We start from the raw sequence: 20,170 nt of genomic DNA on the forward strand, positions 1-20,170 counted from the left end.
CCTCATGGGATCTCTGGATAAATAACCTCTTAGTTCTTTTAAAAATTATTATTTTTTGTTTTTTTGAATTGTGTGTGCGAGAGTTTTGTCTGCATGTATGTATGTTCACCATATGTGTACCTATTGCTTGAATTCAGAAGAGGACATAGGAGCTGCCGGAACTAGAGTTTCCTGATGGTGGTAAGCCACATGCCGGCACTGGGGACTGAACCCAGGTCCTCTCTTGCTTTAGGGTTCTTAGTGATTCTTATCAGCAGGAGTCCTGAATACCCATCTGATCTCAGATCTCAGACATTCAAGTCTTTTCTGCACTGCTTGTTGTTTGAAGCCATAGTGAAGATTTTTATTCTGATTGTTTATTTATTTTATGTGTGTGCACACTGTGTGTGTAGAGCCAGATAAATTGTTCCTTGGTTAGGCTGTTATATCAAGAATTTTGTCACAACAAGCAATGTTTGATAATTTTTAACTCCTAAAGATAATATGAAATATTTTTTTAAAACGGAGGTAAAAATGTTGCAAGAAAGAAGACAATAAACTTTTCTTAATTATAGAATGGTAATCCTCAGGCCTAAAGGACCACAGAGGGAATTTCTGTGTTGAATAATAGTCCCATGCTTACATCTATAGCCTGGAGAAAGCCATTTGATATCCTTCACCATTGCTCTCTGCCTTATTCCCTGGAGACAGGGTCTCTCACAGAATCTGGGGCTGATTGCTCTTTGGCTAGGCTGACCTAGCCCTGCTTGCCCTCATCTTATATCTATCCACCCCCAACAAGGAGGTGACAGGTTTGTATGGACACACCCAGCTTTTTGAAATAGGTGTTGGAGATATAAACTCAGGTAGGTCCCATGATTATAATGTACTGGAGGCCATCGTCCCAGCCCTTATTTCTAAAAGTCTATACTAAGAAGGAAGTGCCAGGGCAATTACTCTAATTCAGGAATCTTTCTTCCCTCCTCTTCTTCTCCTTCTTCTTTTCTTCTTCTTCTTCTTCTTCGTCTCTCGTCTTCTCTTCTTCTCTTCTTCTTCTTCTTCTTCTTCTTCTTCTTCCTCCTCCTCCTCCTCCTCCTCCTCGTCCTCTTCCTCGTCCTCCTCCTCCTCCTCGTCCTCCTCCTCCTCCCCTTCCTCGTCCTCCTCGTCCTCCTCCTCCTCCTTCTCCTCCTCCTTCTTTTTATAACAAGTGGACCCTTATTCTAAGCAGGAATCCCCTCTGTGGACCTTTAGTCCAGAGGATTATATTCTATAATTAAGGGAAGCTTATTGCCATCATTGTTGCAATGCTTTTTAATACCATTTAAAAATAATGTCATTTTATCTTTAGAGTTAACAAAAAGGATCAGTGCTTGCTCATGCAAAAACTACATGATGTAAACAGCCTAGTAGAGGAACACTTTATTTGGCTCAGGGTTTCAGAGGTGTCAGTCCATCATGATGGGAGGGGTGTAGCACAACATTTTAAATCATGGCAGCAGGAAGTAGAAGAAAAGTCATGCAGGAAGCAGTCAGGGCAAAGGACATGCCCTAGTGACATACTTCCTGCAAAGACCCCTCCTCCTACTTTTCACCTTTGCCCAATAGAGCCATCATATTATGAATCCATCAAAAACTCATCTATTGATTAGGTAAGAGCCTTCATGAAAATCGTAATTTACTTGATGTTTTCCCAATTTGATGTATCAATAATACAGAGAATATATTTTTGTGTGTTATATAGTTTATATATATTTATAAAGTATTTAGATGTATTTATAAACACACACATATATACATATATATATACATATATATATGTATATATATGTATATATATATACATATATATATATATATATAAAGCTGAGTTTGCTATTGGCAAATACTTAGTTAATTTTGTGTGTGACCAAAACTGGACTCTTTTGAGCTATTTTTTAATTAAGCATTCTTATTTATGTTCAACTATGAGAGACCCATTATATAAACAGCAAGCTATAGAGAGAAGTTGATATGTCTGATTTGTTTGCTGTCCCCAGGACAGACGCTGGACCAGATGTTTAACCATGAGGGGGCTGGACACTTCCAGTTTTTGAGTGGTATCTTGGCCAATCTCTCTTCCTGTGTGGTGTTGGACCGATTCCAGGCAGTGGAGACTGTTGGCACCCTGGAGACCACGGCACATGAACTCATGCAGCAGAATAATTTCTTGGCCAGTAAGTACTTGGCAGAAATATGTGCTCACCAAAGCACCAGCTCCAGGAGGTGGTCATTTTGTCTCATCTCCCTAAGCACATCTCAAGTGGATTCAGGAAGAAGTATTTTCTAGATGAACCATAAAGTGGAGCAGAGGTGTATGCACCGAGCTAGTGAAAAGATGCTCCCCACGCTGTAACGACAGGCAGCTGTTCACAGTCCCCAGGGCCTTACTACCTGCCCTGTCTATTTTTACTGTTCTGATTTCATTTCATGGTAAAACCTCACACGAGGAGCAATGTACTCAGACTCCCTCTATCACTTTTATTTTTATCACAGTATCTTGATGCTCTGAAGTAGGAAAGAAAGATGACAATGGCTGGCTGGCGTCTATTATCGCTTGTACATTTATTCAGCATAAGTGCGATGTTCTTTCTGAGCAAATATTGGATTATTACTTTGTTGATTGGTGCTATGGATTCAAGCCAGGACCTTGTGCAAGCTCAGTACATATGCTTCTGCTAGAGCATGTCTCCAACGTCACTGAGTTCATTGAGATTTAAGATGAATTTGCTGGAGACACAGTGATGCTGTAACAAAATGCTATTAAGCTCAGCCTGGGGGACCCAGCCAAAACTTGTCGCATTAAAGTTTTGTAGACTAGAAGGAGGAAAATAAGGTGCCCATTGGTTTTCTTTGATGGCTATCAGGGAAGGGTATCCAGTGCACACACATGTATTGACTAATGGATGCATGTCTCCTTTTGAAGCCTCTTTATATAATCTCTTCCCTTATCTGCCAAATTTGCCCTTTTCATAAGGATATGATCATGTTGAATTAAGGCCTATTCTGAGAGCATCATTTTAACATGACAACTCCCTTCAAGGTACCATCCTCATGGGTGGGTAGATGGCTGGCTCAGTGGAAAAGGAATGATTCTGTTGTGCAACTTGAGGACCTAAGTTCAAATCCACAGCACCCATGCTGAAAACAAAAAACATAAACAAACAGCTCAGGCTATATACGTAAGTCTGAACCCCAGTGTTAAGGCCGCAGGGACAGCATTGCTGGGGCTTTGTAGCTGCCAGCAGAACTTCAGGTTCTGGGAGAGACCGTGTCTCAAGGGAATAGGAGAGCGATGGTGTGAAGGGACACCCGATGTCTTCCTTTGTCATGCACATGCATGCACATGCATTCACACACGTGTGTGTATTAAGCACACCTACTCACACAAATGCATATGCATTATCCTCCCTCCCCCACAAAATGCTCTCTCCTAAGGTGATCACATTCTGATCTCCCGGAGTTTGCATTTTGAGGGAACACAATTCCTCTTACAGTAATAGTTCTCCATTAAATACAGAGAATCTAGGCAGTAGAGAACCTCTTACATTTAAGCTTCCAGGTGTAAGTACTCGACGACAGAGGTTCTGTGCAGCTGGCTGGACTTGTGGCACCAGGGAGCTAATGCTTGGTTATCTGAGCAGCTTTGAGTCATTTTACAGGTCTATTCAAAATGGGAAATGAATACAGTCTTTGTGTTGGTGATACCACAATATTTATCGTGTTTTCTAAAATTGGAAAGGTACCTTGGACTGTGTATTACAGGGTCTTGCTTCCATTGCCGATAGAACAGAGTATTTTGTTTGATTGCCCTCCTGGGGTTGTGTTCACCACTGCAGGCGTGGGAGGCTCTGCAGAATCTCAGGTTATGCCCGTTATCCTGCCCATCTTGTGTGTCACAACTATGACTTGCATGACACTTTTTTCTTTCCTGCTACCAGGTGTCATATTCAACAGTTCCTTGGGGCACAGACACATCAGATCAGCACGTCGTAAATTGCCACCTCATGTCACATATACAATCCGGACCAACATCTTATACAGTATGAGGACAGACTTGATCAAATATCCTTCCTGGAAGTTTCATCCTCAGAATCTACCAGCTGATGGGTTCAAATATAACTACATTTTTGTCCCATTGCAAGACATAATCGAGAGAGCCATCATTGCAGTACAGACTGGACAGGAAGCCGTGGAGCCAACAACCCAGGCGCAGGCAGCTCCCTACCCATGCCACACCAGTGACTTGTGAGTAGCGGTGGTCAGCCACCTTTTTCTCTAGTGTCTACCTACCCGGAGAGGAATTCTGCACTTAGAGAACAGAATAAAGAGAAAAAAATCTTTGAGTTTCTCTACTGCTGTTTCAAAGTATGACCTTAAAATGGCGGTTCCTGCTTTTAATTTCTTAAGATTCTCTCTTTTTAAAAAACATATATTTGAATTATTTAGACAGAATGCAGTGATAGAGCCATATAGTTTATCCTCAGTTTTAACTGATTCTGCCCACAGAATGAAAGTCTTTGAACAGAAAATTCCAGGAAGTTTCTCAAGCAAAACATGAATTAGTTTTGTGCCCTGTACTATACTGAATCCATGTGACTGGAGGGATATGTAGACATTGCATTAGGTAAAGCAGGTAATGTAGGGATGAAGCAAATGTGTGTGTGTGTGTGTGTGTGTGTGTGCGCGCGCGCGCGCGCACTCAGGCGCGTGCGAGTACATGCATGCATGCATAAGCCTCCTATTTTATATATTTGCTGATGCTTGCATCTGGAGATGATTCCTGGAAATAAAGCCCTCTAGAAACTCAGAGGGCCCTTAATGTAATTAAGTGTAATTTTAAACCTGATTAAGGGACATCTCTAGCTTTCAACGAAGTCATAATATAGTTGATGAACCCCAGCCAGGAGGACTCTGCATGTCTGCCTCCCAGCTCTATTTTCTCATTCCTGGGGAAGCAGAGCAAGGTGAATCTTTCTTTGGCCTAAATCCTTGAAAAATAGGCTGGGTGCCTTGTACATTTTAGGGTGGTTGAGAGTCACACGAGGCCCCCTGTCTTGGGTGTACTGTTCGCAATCTGGGAACGTGTGGAAGTTAAGTTGTGTAAGTTGGCAAATAAGCTGTAATAACAGAAAGTACTGTCTAAAGGTGAATCAGCTGGTTAGACGACTTGGAGGAGAAGCTGGGTGGTATTAGCTGAGCCAGGCAGAGTGCGCTTAGCAGATAGAGTGCAGGCTCCAGGTTGCAGAGGTTCGGTGAACTCAAGCATTCCATAGCACACCTGCGTGTCGTCAGACTATGGCATGAGCCAAAGCGGATGAATTGCACTGCTGAAGGCTGTGGGAATGGTCTTCCTTCCTTCCTTCCCTGGGATGGAGGCTGTTCTCATAAGCACCGGCTCCTGGGTCACAAAACTTGTGGGTTGTTTGCTCTCCCTGTCCACTGCATCTGCTGGGACTCTTAGAGGCTCCCTTGAAAGCACCGGAGGAATTGAGGGGTCATTAGAGGGATAATGACATGTGAGTCTAGTTCTGAGAACAGACCAGATACTTGTCTTTCAATGATGCTGCCCGTAATGGCTGCTGTACACCTGACCTCTGAGGTCAGGCGTTGTCTCTAGCTGATTGGTGGGCCCTTTGAGAACAAGTCACTTGATTATTTTTGTCTCTCCTTTCTGCATTGTGATATGCCTCAGCTATTATAACTCATCAGTGCATTGTTGATGACAGTGGCATTATGAGATGCTTGCCTTTGGTGGTAGGATGAAGTCTGGATAGGGCCAGAAGGCAACTCAGTTTCAGTGTGTTTTGGGGCCTCTTAGTATGGTAGAGAGAGCAAAGGTCAGGGACACAAAGAGAGACCAAGTTCCCATTTCCACTGAGGGATTGCCATACTAGGCGAATGGTTGATAAGACAAAAAATTCCTTTCTTTTTTTGTAAAAATAATAGCTTTTCTATCTTTTCAAAGCAGTGATAGTTTTTCCTTTGGACATTTTCAACATTACAAAATGCTTCTAAAATATTTGTTTTGTTGAAAGAGCTGAACCCAAGAATACGGCTGTCATTGGCCACATGTCATGCACGAATGCTCCATTTAAATTCAAATGCTAAAAACGTAAGACAAAAGGTGGATTTAAAAAACTCTCATACAACAGTCTCCTTCAGCTTGCAGAATGTGTTATGAACACCATGTATACAACCGGGGGTTGTGTGTATATGGGTGGTAACACATTTGTTTCCTCCAGTCTGGTTCATAGATAAGCCACAGGGTGACACTCTCCACCTTGACCAGATGATTCCCTGGCAAGAAGAATGGACATACTAGCAAATGTGCTCATGGAGAGGTGGAGGTAGCCTCAGTTCCTGCTTCTTAGCACTGTGAGAGCCCTGTGAAGGAATCATTGTGTGAGCTAGAGGAAGGCATGTCCTCTCTGCCCACTGGGGATCGGTCGTTGTGTATGAGAAACATGGCTGTCGGAAAGCTGGAGTGAGCACATGCTTGGGTGTGACTCTCATGCCGTGACGTCACTTCTCTCTACCTGCTCTCTGGGATGCCTCTATGTGTTCCTAAGACCTATTCGTTTTACTTGCTTGAAGCTGCCAAGAAGTTATTTTCCCTCTCTGAAAGACTGAAATCCTGGAGACCTCTCTTTGGGACACATCCTTTCTTAACATTAATTCCAAGATGCCTGTTGTCAGAGACTCAGTGTGCCCACAGTAACCGAGGCAGGCTGAGATCTCAAGGACTCAGTCACCCAAGTCAAACTCCTAAAGCACATTTGCTCAATAGTTTTCAGTAGTTCCCTGCTGCTCACGGAACAAGTTGCATATTCATTAATTTATTAATGTATTCAATGACATTTATGTGCTATTTGTCAGTCTCCAACTTTGGGGTGAATCAGTGAAATGAACAGGTGAAAAAATTCCCTGCTCTGGGGGCACCAACAGTTCAGGGAACTCTACAGTGCAGTAAAGGAGAACAGTGAACTGAATTTTAATGGCAGCAGCTGCCATGGTGTTCAGAAGTGGGATGGAAGGGCAGGAGTGTGCGCTGAGTTAGTCAGCGAGGTGGGAGTGGGTCACACCATGAAGATAAATGTTAACTAGACTTGGAGGGGGTATAGAAATGTAATGGAAGGTATATTCCTGGCCAGAGACCCACCGGTAATACATCCCTTTGACAGGCATGGCTGGTGTGTGTGGAGTCAGAAGAGCACACCAGGGCATGATGGGAGGAGGCAAGATCAGAGAGCTTGTATAACTGCAGAGGATGTGGAAGGCTGTGAGAAGTGATGACTTCTCCTGACAGCTGGAGGAGCAGAATTTCTTCTGGGGTTTCTCTGTGTAGCTCTGGCTCTCCTGGAACTCACTAGGTAGACCAGGCTGGCCTCGAACCTGGGGATCTGCCTGCCTCTACCTCCCAGTTGCTGGGGTTAAAGGTGTGCATCATCACCACCTGGCTAGGAGGAACAGCATTATAACCAGGGCCCCAGGCCAGGGCTCCCTGGGTTTAATCCAGGTGCCTACCTCAAAGCAAGTCAGCAATATTAATGTTGAAAATCAGGGAAGGATTTAATCAAAATGAGTGTTCAGGGAAAGTAGAATATTAGTGCTTTAAATTTTAGGATTAAAAAGAGGAAGAGCTGGAGCCATGGGTGAGAGGCAGGCATGATTAGAATGTGTATGGTCTGGTTGATCATTATTTAAGCCCTGGTTGAGCAAGTTGCTCCAGAGAAGTCCTTGTAAATTAAGGGACAAACAGTTCCCAGGAGATGGTTGCCCTTGCTAGATGGTGATCTCACCCTGGCATCAAGAAAGCTGTGCTCGCTGTCTGTGAGGCTCTGCTGTTTTTGGATTTTATGTGAACTGTTGCTTCAGGATAGAGACTGGAGACTCCGGGCTGCTTTTCGAGGGTCTGGAATGGTGCACTACAAAAGCTGGTTGTGAGATGCTGCAGTGAATCTTGCCTTTGTGCCTTCAGCTCTGAAGTGGGCTGAGATAGGTTGGGTATCACCAGGTTTTAGACAAATATTCAGAGTACTAAATCTTCCTACATGCAGAGACCCCAAAGTTAGATGTACAACAAAGGTCGAGATGCTTCTGCTTTTCTATGGATAAAATTAGGAGTCAGTGTTTGTTTGCTGCTTGCTTTTTGTTTGTTTGTTTATACAAATGATGCCTGTGAAAGAACTGGAGCCTTTGCTGACAACTCTCTGAAGTTTTGTTATAAATGATAAGACATAGTGATCAATAGATGCAGGAGTATTAGGGCAGAAGATGGTCTATTTTATTTTGCTTTGTTTTCCTCTTCTTTTAAAAGTCATGTGGTGATAAGAATAATCTAATAGGAAGGAAACACTGATGATGTATGCACAGGACGCTGGTCCTTGTGACCTTGAATAATTGAAAGAGAAGAGGCAGGATGAAAGGACCCAGCCACAGGCAGGAAGGTGGCAATCCATCCCTGACAAGACAACCTGTTTTAGTTTCCTCAGCTGAGAATCGCCAGTCTTCACTGAATGCCTCCTCTCTCTGTCCTTGTTCCTCTCTCTGTGGCGTATCACCCATCAGCCCATGAAGTCAATGTTTTAGGGAGGGGTGGGCTAGAAGGTGTGATTTGAGACTGTAGAGATGGGCAGGAGTGGGGCCGTGTGAAAGTCACACATTTGCAATTATCCTAAGGATAATTTAAAAATGGACACATGAAAAACTTGTTAAGGGATGCTTCATGATCGAAACTATAGTGCATTTCATAAACACACGGGATTTCAAGTGTTGACACATGACTTTGGAGGGTAAGGCAGGACACTCAATTTCAGAAAATGAGAACCACAGTAATACCATAGAATTACTTTCTGTGTAGAGAGAATGTTTGTTAATTCAGTTCTTTTCTGTTATTTGAGTCCCTCAACTCATATCATCACAGGGTGGGGCCCAATGGAAGGAGATTGTGGGAGTTGGCTCTTGCTGGGTCTGGCAGGGTGGTGGCTGCTAGGAGTTGATGCATGTGGTCTTTGCAGGGTCTTGGGAAGAGTGGAGAATGAAGAGGTGCTACAGAGGAGTTTAAAGTGTCAGTTTCGAACTTGTCGGTCCCCATAGGTGCCCAAGCAGGCCCTTTATTTGGTATATTTTGATGCTTTCCTCTTGTGTTTACTGCAAATCACTTTCATAGACACCGCTGTCCTCTACTTTCTCAACAAAATCTACATGCCTGACATGCATGAGGCAAAGCTGTTGGAAGCTTCCACCCTGCCCTGGTCTTGCCCTGTCCCACTGAGAGGTTGATGACAACAGCTGTCATGGCAGGTGGAAGAAATGAACTCTGCTGTGTAGCCCTCAATGTCTTATGCCCCCCAAACATCTTGGAGAAGAGTGAAGAGGAGGCCGTGTCTTCTTGAACCCTCAGGGAATCTGCAGGCTCTTCATACTGTTCACCCAAAAGCAAATTTATTTTCTAAGACCCTTATGGATAGAGCTAAAGCAGCTGATACCCATCTAGCTCATCTCTCGGAAGTCTCAGGGCATCCTCATGCTCTTCAGTCTGTTTCCTCAGTGCATTATTAGTTGTTTCTTCCTTAGGTGTTTACTGTGAGAGCCTTGTCTTTATGGTGCATTTTGCGCCCATGGGTTGTAATTTCTGACAATTTTTAACATGGTATGTGGGGAAGTTTGGGCACATGTGGGGTGATTTGGTAATCATAGCAAAAACTGTCCACCATGTAGTGCCTCGAGGTCGGAGATGCTGTCTTGAACTAAATGGCTTAGTTCTATTCAATGATGACTGGGTCCCAACTAACGTTCCAAACACCCTCAAGTGAAAGCATCACACATTCTGCCTCTGAGCACTTCATTGCCTCATATACTTATTCTTCCATTCATTTGTTAAAAAAAGACTTCTCTTGGAACTGCAATGAACATGAACTCTACAGCATGGACGGGCTCACTGTGAGCCTTGTCAGTTTGGTTGCTCACCTTCCTGGACTTAGGGGGAGCTGGGAGGACCTTGGACTTAACATAGTGAAGGGAACCCTGATGGCCCTTTGTCCTGGAGAGGGGTGGAGTGGGGGTATGGGTGGAAGGGAGGGGAGGGAAGGGGGAGGAGATGGAAATCTTTAAAAAAGTAAAAAATTAAAATTAATTAAAAAAAAGAAAACCTTAAAAAAAAGACTTCTCTTGAGTTTACTGTATGACACACTTTTTTCTTGGCCCTAAGAGGGCTGTAACTGTCATGTGGGTGTCACTTACTGCTTTGCACAGCAGGTAATATACATTCATAATTAATTAGGAGAAGAAAGAAAGATAATAAGACACAGAGCTCTGTGAGTGGCAAGGGAATGGTTAGCTCACACTGGTAAATCCCAGAGGACTTTACCATAATGGGAACAGGGATGACCCGGGGGCATCTTAAAACCCACCTCTTCACAGATCCTGGGACTTGGGGGGGGGGCAAGACTTGCTTCCTAAGGTTTTGTGATCGCTTTTAAACTCCTGAGATCCACTGAAATTCCCACACTGAAATGCTGAAGTAATTGGACCAAAACCCCACACTGATGCCCTGGCTTTGCTGCTTGCTAATCCTAAGACCTTGAGAGTTAAACCAGTGATTTGAATTTCGACTGTCATCTCCTCTCTTGAATTGCATGCTAATTGCTGCTCTGTCGACCTCATTAGCTTGTGCAGTATAGATCATCATGTGTGAGGGAAGGATGGCCCCATGAACACACTAGATGCAAAACAGAGCAGGGCTCATGTGGCACCTTGCTTTTTTGGAGGACTGCTCTGATTGGTGGAGGGTTCCTTTCCCTACTGATGCTGAAAGCCAGGGAAGGTGTAATGTTTTTTACCTGGTGTTAGATTCAGAGAACAGCAGCTACAGTAGCTCTCTGCCTGTCTGCCAGAACTTCCTGAGTGAGCTGTGGAAGGTATGAACGGAAAATGTGAAGTAAGAATGTCAATAAGTGTCTTCGCTTGTGTCTGGTGTAGTTTGTCAGTGCCCATAATCCCCATATGAGCTATGGGACCAAGGTAACTTCTTCTTATCCTCTTCTTTGTCTAGGTCACAAGCCATAGAAGCTAGAGAACTTTTAAATAGTTGAATATAAGTTTATTCACTATGAATTCTAGAAGGGAATGAGAAGGAGGAAGAAAGGGAGTGAGAAGCAAGAGGCAAGGGTACTGTACTGTCTTGGTGATTACCCCGTTGTGTGCTAGGCTCTCCTATGGTTGTCGAGGGCTGGTCCTAGGTAGTAATACTGATGGATCTGGGACATGGTTGCAGAGTGGAGAGGAAAAGGCAGAGTCCAGCGTGGTGTGGGAAATGAGGCCTGGACTGCTACCCCCGACTCACATTTAAATCCAACTCCTGTATTCTGTGTGACAAAACAACAGCAGGACTCTCTGTGTCACTCCTCATACTGGGACTGTACTCAGGATGCTCATTCCATCAACGCTTCTCCTTTGAACTCTGGATAGTGCTAACGCAGCCATGCAACACAAACAGCACCACTAAGGAGTGTTATTAAAAAGTAAATCAATGAGGTGCCACTTGCAGAAAAGCAATGGGGACAATTTGATGCATGTGAAGACCGAAGTATCTTTTAAAAGAGGCCTAAATGCATAAGAGAATTTTACTTTAAATTGTGGAGTCTATTTATAGTGCTTTTATGGGTGTTTCAGGAGGGATAAATACAAAGAAGATTCTGCAACGTATTAGTTTGATACACGCTCTGCTGATAATAGACCAAACCTCTTTCTGAGGTGACTTAGACACCCCGACTTTATTATATTCTTTTTTTTGTTGATAATTTTGCCAATAAATGATTATCAAGAGCAGAGAAAATAGAGAAAAGTGCTTTACACTATGTTAGTCTGCTCTCTGTTGCTATAGAAATTCCTGAAGCTGGAATATAAATGAATATGAGTTTACCTGCCTCATAGTTTTGAAGGTTGGAAGTCCACGTTTGGGTGGCCTTATCAGTTGGCTCCTTCGTGTGATTTCCAAGACTATGTCTTAAGTAACATAGGCTAAGAATCAGAAAGTAATCTTAAAGACTTCTCAGTGCACAGATTGGTAGAAGCTTACAGTGTTTGAATTTCAGCTATGCATCATTAAGATTCTAGAGAGGTAAGGATCTGAAATAATGAAGTTGTTTGTTCCCTGTTCTACTTCCGCAGTCTTCATTTCCGCTTTCGTCATCTTCCTTCAGCCTTGGTGCCTTCTTCAGTATTTCCTCCTATTTCATTATATATGCTCTTTTTGTTGTCATATACTTTTGGTTGCTGTTATTATTTCAATGCAATCTTTTCTTTCAGGATTTATTTTTTAAAAAATCCCCCCCCCCTGCTTTGCTCATTAAAACAAAACAAAAGAAAATAAAACAAAAACATTTAGCTCTTCTTGCAAAACCAAATCAAAATACAACACTCTGGATACATACATCACATTTTTTCCTTCTTCTTATGGCTTCTTCTTGCCCCGACCAAGAAAGATTTTTTTTTTTTTCGAGACAGGGTTTCCCTGTAGTTTCTAGAGTCTGTCCTGGAACTAGCTCTTATAGACCAGGCTGGCCTCGAACTCATAGAGATCCGCCTGCCTCTGCCTCCCGAGTGCTGGGATTAAAGGCGTGCACCACCACCGCCCAGCTGAAAGATTTTTTTTAAAAAAAAAAAACCCAACAAATCTAATGACAATAACAAAAATAACTTGACCTGACTACATTGATAAGAAATGATACCAGGATAAACGACAAAATATGAGATTCTGGTTTTGCACGGGAAGCAGACAACCACAACTGAAGAGCCTGTGAGCTAAATCAAAACACAAATCCAACACGCGTTGAGTCTCCCTGGAGATGGAGAATGTGGTAGATGTTAGAAGTGGCCCAAATAGCCTTTGTCCTAAAATAGGCACATTAATGCAACAGATCTTTTAGATTATAAAGATTTTTATTTACCTACTACCCACACCTGGCTAATGGGCTCTGCTCTTTCAAACAACTTTCAATAACTGTTTTCTTCACCATAAATGCAATCTTTTTGTGCTATTTTTAAAAAAATTTTTCTTGAAAAATAGTTTCATTACGTTTTCCCCTTCCCTAATTCCTCCCAGATATTCCTCACCTTCCTACCCACCAAACTTCATGTTCTGTCTCTCTTTAAAACAAAGAAAGACTAAAGTAAAAACAAGAAATACACATACACACACAAATAATTCCCACAAAAACACAAAATGGAAATCAAAATAAATAAAAGGCCAATAAGACAAAATAAAACAAAAACCAAGTTCAGTGTGGCCACTGGGAGTCCCTGGTAGAGAGTCTCTTTCTCAGATGACACAAATGATGCTTATGTGTCCAAATGTCAGTTAAAGGTCACTAGTACACTCTACCCCATGCTATCTTGGCACACAAACACAGCACCTTTAAACCAGAACATTTTATTCCTTGTTCTCAGGATTTCATGTTACTATCATAAAACAAAACACAGTACAACTTTTAAAATTCCTATAGTCCCTAAATTCTTCAATCCTTTGGAAGTCCAAGGTCTCTTAAGTGTGGGCTTCACTAATTAAAGCAAAAACTTTATTATTCCAATAGGAAGGCCCAGAGACACAATTAGACCCAAGCAACCCCCAAATCTCAGTTTAAGTCTAGATTCTGTAGCTGAATGTTCAGCAGCTGCCCAACATCACACATTTTATAATCTTTGAGCTCCAAAAAAGCTTGGAAAGTTTCATCCACAGCCTATATAGCTTATATTACTGGTTCTTTTTGAATGCCACACGGTCCTGGAATTTCCAAAACCATGGGGTTTCCTTGGCAACTAAGATTGCACATTTACCAAAGGCCTCGTCTGGCATTTTCAGAGAGACCGAAGCTCCGTCATGTAGCGCCAAGCCTTAGCTGCTCACCATGAATCCTCTATACCTTCAAAGCCACCATGACCTGGTGACTCTCACGTGCTATTTACTGCATTCCTCTGTGAGCTCAAAAGTAATCCATCTCTGTGCACTGACTCTAAGCAAACACTTTCGCAGTGAAGCTCAGATTTCACCCGAATGGCAATGACCTCTTATTACTTCCAGCTAATTTTTCAGCCCTCACTGACCAGCATCCTGCAGTCCTGACAGAGCACACACAATTTTCTAGCGCACTTTATCCTTTCTGGTGGCCCCATAGATACATTTATCTCTCTTTTCAGTGTGGAGGATTCCTTCACGTACTTTCTTTGGTATTGGCTTGATGGTTATGACTTCCTTTAGTTTGTGTGTATCATGGAGAACTTTCTTTGCCCATTCAGTTACAAAGGTTGCTTTCTAGATACACTCATATTCTGACACTCCCTGTCTTTTGTGGCCTGGAAGCTGTTCTGTGTCTTCCTGGCTATTATAATTTTTGTTGGGAGTTCTTCTGTTATTCTAAAGAGCATGCTTTTGTACATGACATAGTGCTTTGTTCTTGCAACTTTTCTAATGCACTTCCTTTGTGTATTAACTATAAAATGAAGTACAGAGGCTCTTCTCTGCTCGGGTCTGTGTGGTATTCTAAATGTCCCCACTATCTGGGCACATTCTCTTTCTCTAAACTTGTAAAATGTCCTGCTATTTTATTATTGACTGTATTTTCCATATCTTTAGCTTACTTCTTCTATTAAATGATTCATAAATTTCATCTTTTAGTTGAATCCCATAAATCTTATTTTTGGGTTTATATTTTCTTACTATCTTTATTGTTGTCTTTAGGATCCAATGTCCATTTTTCTTTTGCTGAGGCTTTCTACTGAGGCTTTATTTGACTCATTGATGTCTTCATTTCTCAAACCTGAATTGATTTTCTTCAGAATTTTTGTCTTTCCTATTGAATTATTCGTATTGTATATTGTCTTTCTCATTTCATTCAGCTATTTATCTGCCTTTTCTTTGGATTCATTACAGAGTCTATTCATGTCATCATTTATTTCACTGATTTTATATTTCTAAGTATATTTTAGTTTTATTTATATGTTTCTATGTGTATCTGTATGGTGGCATGTGTGTGAATGAATGTGCTCGTAGAATCCAGAAAAGGGTGTCAGAGCCCCTGGACATGGGGTTACAGGTAGTTTTAAACCACTCAACATGGGTAGTAAGAACTGAACTTGGGTTCCCCTCTTCTAACATGAGGGTCCAGGGTCTAACCCAGGGCATCAGGCTTGGTGGCAGTGCTTTCACCTGCTGAGTCATCTTACCTGGTCCCCTTCTGAAGTACTCTTTCATCCCAACTAGTCACCTTACTTTCATGACTTTTTTCTTTTTTCCACTGAATTTAATTAGGATTACCTGTCCAAGTATGGGTAAGGGAATGCTCACTTTAAGCATGGGCAACTCACCAATGGCTATCTCAAAAAGAAAGTAGCCCTTCCCTCCCCTGGCAACCATTGACTGCCAAAAGCCCCTCAGGAAAGGTGGAACTGTGTGGATGCTGCAGTCATTCATGGTGGAATGTCGAAGGCCCGATTTTGTAGTGACCGTGTCGAATGCACCACTGGGACGTGTTCTTGATAGGAAAGGCTGTGTGGGGATGATTGGCAGCGTCACACAGCAACCCTTTTATATTCTTTTTGTCTTACAATCTTTCTTATGTATTTATACATTTTTTTTTGGTCTCCTCTTCAAAGATGGGTCTTGGATGGTGTTTCTTTATGGCTGAGTACACAGCATAACTTAGTCTCCACACACTGACTAAATCTAAGTCTCTGCATTAGCCATTCTCCACCACAGAAGTGTCTCCACTCAAGAATGAGAGCAGTGCTCATGATCTATGGGTAAAAGCATAGATAGTTGAAGGCAGCTTGACAGGATCATTTAGTAAAACAACCAGAGTAGGTTACCCTTAGGGTCTGTGAGCTCTCCATCAGAGTACAGATCAAACATGTGTTCCCATTGAGAAAGCTTTAAATCCAACCAGAAAGTAGTTGTTACCCTTAAAGCAGTCATGCCACTATTGTGCCAGTAGGCACACTTTGCCTGGCATATTACTCTTGTAGCATGGGAAGTTCACAGCTGGGGGAGACCATGGTCGAGTTTTCTCCAGTAGCAGCTTACAGGTATATGGAGGTTAGCCAGCTGGGAGAGAGCTTCCAGCTCTGGTCCACAGGCTGTTGACAAACATTGCAATCGTGTGCCTTAAACCTTGTCATCATTAAGCACTTGTCTCTGTTCATTCATCCTTTCGGGCATCTTTGGTGATTAGCTTCCTTGTTTAGCACCAGCATAGGGAAGACAATTCCATACCCCACTATGGCAGAGACCAGATGGCATGGGATTCTCTGTAGTTGGGACTCAGATAGTCCCTTCTAACTAGAGGGATACTTCCTACAAACTAGCTCTCATCTTATAGCCCTTTGACGCTTGCCCTGGCTTCCCTGTAATCATTAGGCATGATCTCTGTCACTAGATTTGCCTGACTAGTGACTCAATAGGAACCCTTTTAAATGGCTTGCCATGCTCTGGTCAAATGCTGCAAGCGTAACAAAGTTTCCCCAGCATTTAGGTGCTATGCAGAGAGCAGGATTCTTTGCTGCTTCAACTGCAAATCTGTTCAGTGATGAGTCCACTGTTCACTGTGGCTTTTGAGTCTCTTGTTTTTCCTTTGGTCTCCAATCCCTCTGATGTTTGTATTTGTTTTGTTCTTTGTGGGGCCTCTCCCCAGCTGACTCCTGCTCTCTAAATTCTCTCGTCCTCATACAGTGCTTGCTTTCTGAGGCTCCCTCCGGTTTTCACTTGGATACTGACTTTTGCCCTTGCGCTTACTCCTCACAGAGAGCTGAAACCTCTTAAACAGACTCACTCTGTTCTACTCTCTTGAGTTTCCTCTCCTTCTTTGCTTTTGGGCCTTAAGTACTTTTCTGCCTTCACCAGCCTCAGAGGATGGCTGCCCTCCAACCATGTAGGTCTGTTTCCCTAGATTCTAGCAGTTGTGTTTATGTGTCCTCTGCTTCTCACCTTCCCCACGAATCCTACCATCCATTTTATCTCTGAGCACTCTAGTATAATCTTCTACAAAGCACACGAGACCTTTAAATGTACAGATTTCAATGTTTTGACTCCTTAGCTTTATGAAGTCACTGCTTTCCACCACTATTTTTTCTTCTCTAGGGACTTCTATCGTGATTTCTTCTTCCTGTGTCTTCATTCATAGAATCTCACTAATCATTCAAAGTTCTCCATTGCTGTTTCCTTAGACGTCCCTTCTAGGTGTCATCTATCTCCATGTGTGTTCCATGTAGAATCAAATTTCTTTGCATGGTTTTAGGTTCACCGTCATGAAAGTTATATATTTTTTTCCATCTATTCCTTTCCAAGTTCTTGGCGCTCACTTCGTTTTCAGTCTTGGGATCTTGTCATTCTCACGCCACTTTGTTCTAACAATTCTCTGATCACCGGTTCTTAGGCAGGCTTTACCTTCTGATTACTTTATAATAAATGCGTCCACCATTTTGATCTGTTCCATGTTACCATGTTTTTACTCCGTGTTCTTCCTTTACTAGTAACCATGCAATCTCAATGATCGCTTTGCTTCTTGGGTGGCTATTGTGCTAGGTTGTTGTTGCTTTGATTGTTACTTCTCTAGAACAAACTGGGAATTCCTGGGTGGGCATCTGAAGGCTGTCCAGATGGTATGTGGAGAAGATGACATTAACTGCCACACAACTAACTGGGAAGCTTTCAGTTTTAGCAAACTTTTCTGTGGCCCTTTAACGAAGCTCTTCCTTTTCTGTTTCCCTGAAAGAGGTTCTAGAAGTTGCCTGGCTACTACTCTCCACTTGATGTGCAGCTTGACACCCATTTACCATGTGCCGTTGTGCATCTTTTCTCTTGAGAGAGTGCTCTTGAAGATGCACGTACAGTCTTCAAAGGACAAGCTTTGCTTTTGAAATTTTTCTTATCTACTTAGCATGGAAGAGTCTTATGTAAATGTGACAGTCTTTGGCCTGTTTTTCTCATACTTGAATGTCTTTTTCAAGCCTTTAACAAAATTTAAATGTACATTTTTTCTTTCTCTCTCTCATATTGATTTTTGGAGTAGTTCCCAGGAGCAGATAAAAAGTCATGTCTTACAATCTCCATTTTTAAAACTCAATCTCCTTTCTCTTAAATGGCTTTGGTAAGCCCCTATGTGAGGTATTTCACATGCTGGAGGCACTAAGACAATTCCTTTAAGATCTCAGGATGCTGTTATTCTGACTCTTTCTTAGATTCTCTATAATAAAAATTCCATGACTCACACGACACAGAGCATGGAATCCTGAGCAGTGTGACTTTATGGGGTTAGCTGAGTATACTTGGTTAGTATTCAGATGCCACCACCTTCAGTGCTGTTAGGTAAAAATGAAGAGGTTTATGAACAAGCAAACATTTTCAACTCTCCCCCATTAAATGGATTCAACATAGGTTATTTTCTACTCTTGGGACCCAGAAGTATCTTTTTTTGTGTGTGTGTGCATGTGTGTGCCAAATTGTGTTAGCCTTGGAGAACAGATAATGATTGTTTACTGTGTATATAGAAATATCCATGGCACATGCCCATCTACCTGTTACAAATGCTGTAGAAATAGTAATTACCTTCACCCCAAAGACCACAAAACTGAAGAATCTGGAGCCCTCTGTTCTGTGCAGCTAAATGCTGTCACTGGGTATACTCCTAACTGTTCACATTACACACTTGCTGCATAGCATGTAAATTACTAGGTGTAATCTAAAAACACCGGGAAACTCATGACCTCAGGAGCTCAGAGCGGTTGCTTTATGTAGCCAAGTGACTAAGAAGAGAGATTAATCCCTCTTCTTGCATGTCCATTGGTACATTTACTAACAAGTCTGTGGCTTCTCTCTGTAGCAGGCCTTTGTCAAGAGCAAAGGCCCAGTCCCGTAAGGGCACATTCTCCTGTGTAAAGAACTCAGGCTCTCCTGGCCTGAGAGGCTGGCATGAGTAGCGTTGAGTAAACTCCACAAGAAGGCCAGGACTTTAAAGGAGAATCCTGAGTCAGGTTCAGGAGGCCACCATAGCAAGGCAATTATCTCCAGGGTCAACATCTTTAGTGGTCGCTTTGTCTCTTGTCTAGATGGCTTCATAGAAGCTATGGTCTTCTTCTTTTCTTCTTCTTCTTCTTCTTCTTCTTCTTCTTCTTCTTCTTCTTCTTCTTCTTCTTCTTCTTCTTCTTCTTCTTCTTCTTCTTCTTCTTCTTCTTCTTCTTCTTCTTCTTCTTCTTCTTCTTCTTCTTCTTCTTCTTCTTCCTCCTCCTCCTCCTCTTCCTCCTCCTCCTCTTCTTCTTCCTCTTCCTCCTCTTCTCCCTCTCTCCCTCCCTCCCTTCCTCCCTCCCTCCCTCCCTCCCTCCCCCCCTCTCTCCCTCCCCCCCTCTCTCCCTCCCCCCCTCTCCCTCCCCCCTCTCTCTCTGTAGTCCTCTCTACATGTTTTCTTGTTTCATCATGTTCTTTCTCTGTTACCTTTCCTGATCTCAAGACTTGGTTGCATTTCTTCTCTTCATTAACTAAAGTTCAAAGGTGACTTTGATGTGTAAAACTCCCTCCACCATCTGGCCAGGCTGGGGCTCTGACTATCTCCCTGGTCACGAGCACCTTGTCAGCTCTCACGGCCGGCCCTTGCACTGCTGGTTCTTCCTGTCATCTGCATGGTATCCTTTCTCACAACTTTTGCTTCCCCTCCCCGTATTTACTACTGCTTGACTGCATGTGACAGACTCCTGCTAGGTGACTGTTTTATCCCTTCTGGCTCCCTTAGATGGTGTCCTTCATAGCAGGATCTTTTATGTTTGGTTCATGCAAGTATCACAGATGAGGTGATGCTGCTCATGTGTTAAGCTGGTCTTTGTTCATATGCAATTACATTGTGGGTTTTGAGCTCACCCTGGGATAGAAGACAGAGGGCCTGGAAGTCACCCCATGGTTTACATGGAAATGCCCATATAAAAAGGCAGGTTGGGAGAAGTTGTTTGTAAAGGTATCTGAAAAGTTACCCAGCAGTGGTGGAGAGCAAGAAATTATTCTGGAAGCTGACAAAAGAGAGTAAAGGTGTGATCACTATTGTCAAGCAAAGTTGAGATGTCACAGAGGAAGAAAAATTATACTTCTGTTGTATTTGGGATACATCTGTCATCT

At 42.6% G+C, this 20,170-nt stretch overlaps 1 protein-coding gene across 1 annotated transcript in view; it reads left to right on the plus strand.

The window, feature by feature from the left end:
* The window catches only part of Abca13 (ATP binding cassette subfamily A member 13), a 395,665-nt gene that overhangs the window by 129,971 nt on the left and 245,524 nt on the right, over positions 1–20,170 (plus strand). Inside the window, 2 exon segments of the mRNA XM_038325545.1 lie at positions 2,016–2,192; positions 3,957–4,263. Coding sequence (XP_038181473.1) covers positions 2,016–2,192; positions 3,957–4,263 — 484 coding nt within the window.

This window comes from Arvicola amphibius, chromosome 1, assembly GCF_903992535.2.
Source record: "Arvicola amphibius chromosome 1, mArvAmp1.2, whole genome shotgun sequence".
Taxonomy (NCBI): Eukaryota; Metazoa; Chordata; class Mammalia; order Rodentia; family Cricetidae; genus Arvicola; species Arvicola amphibius.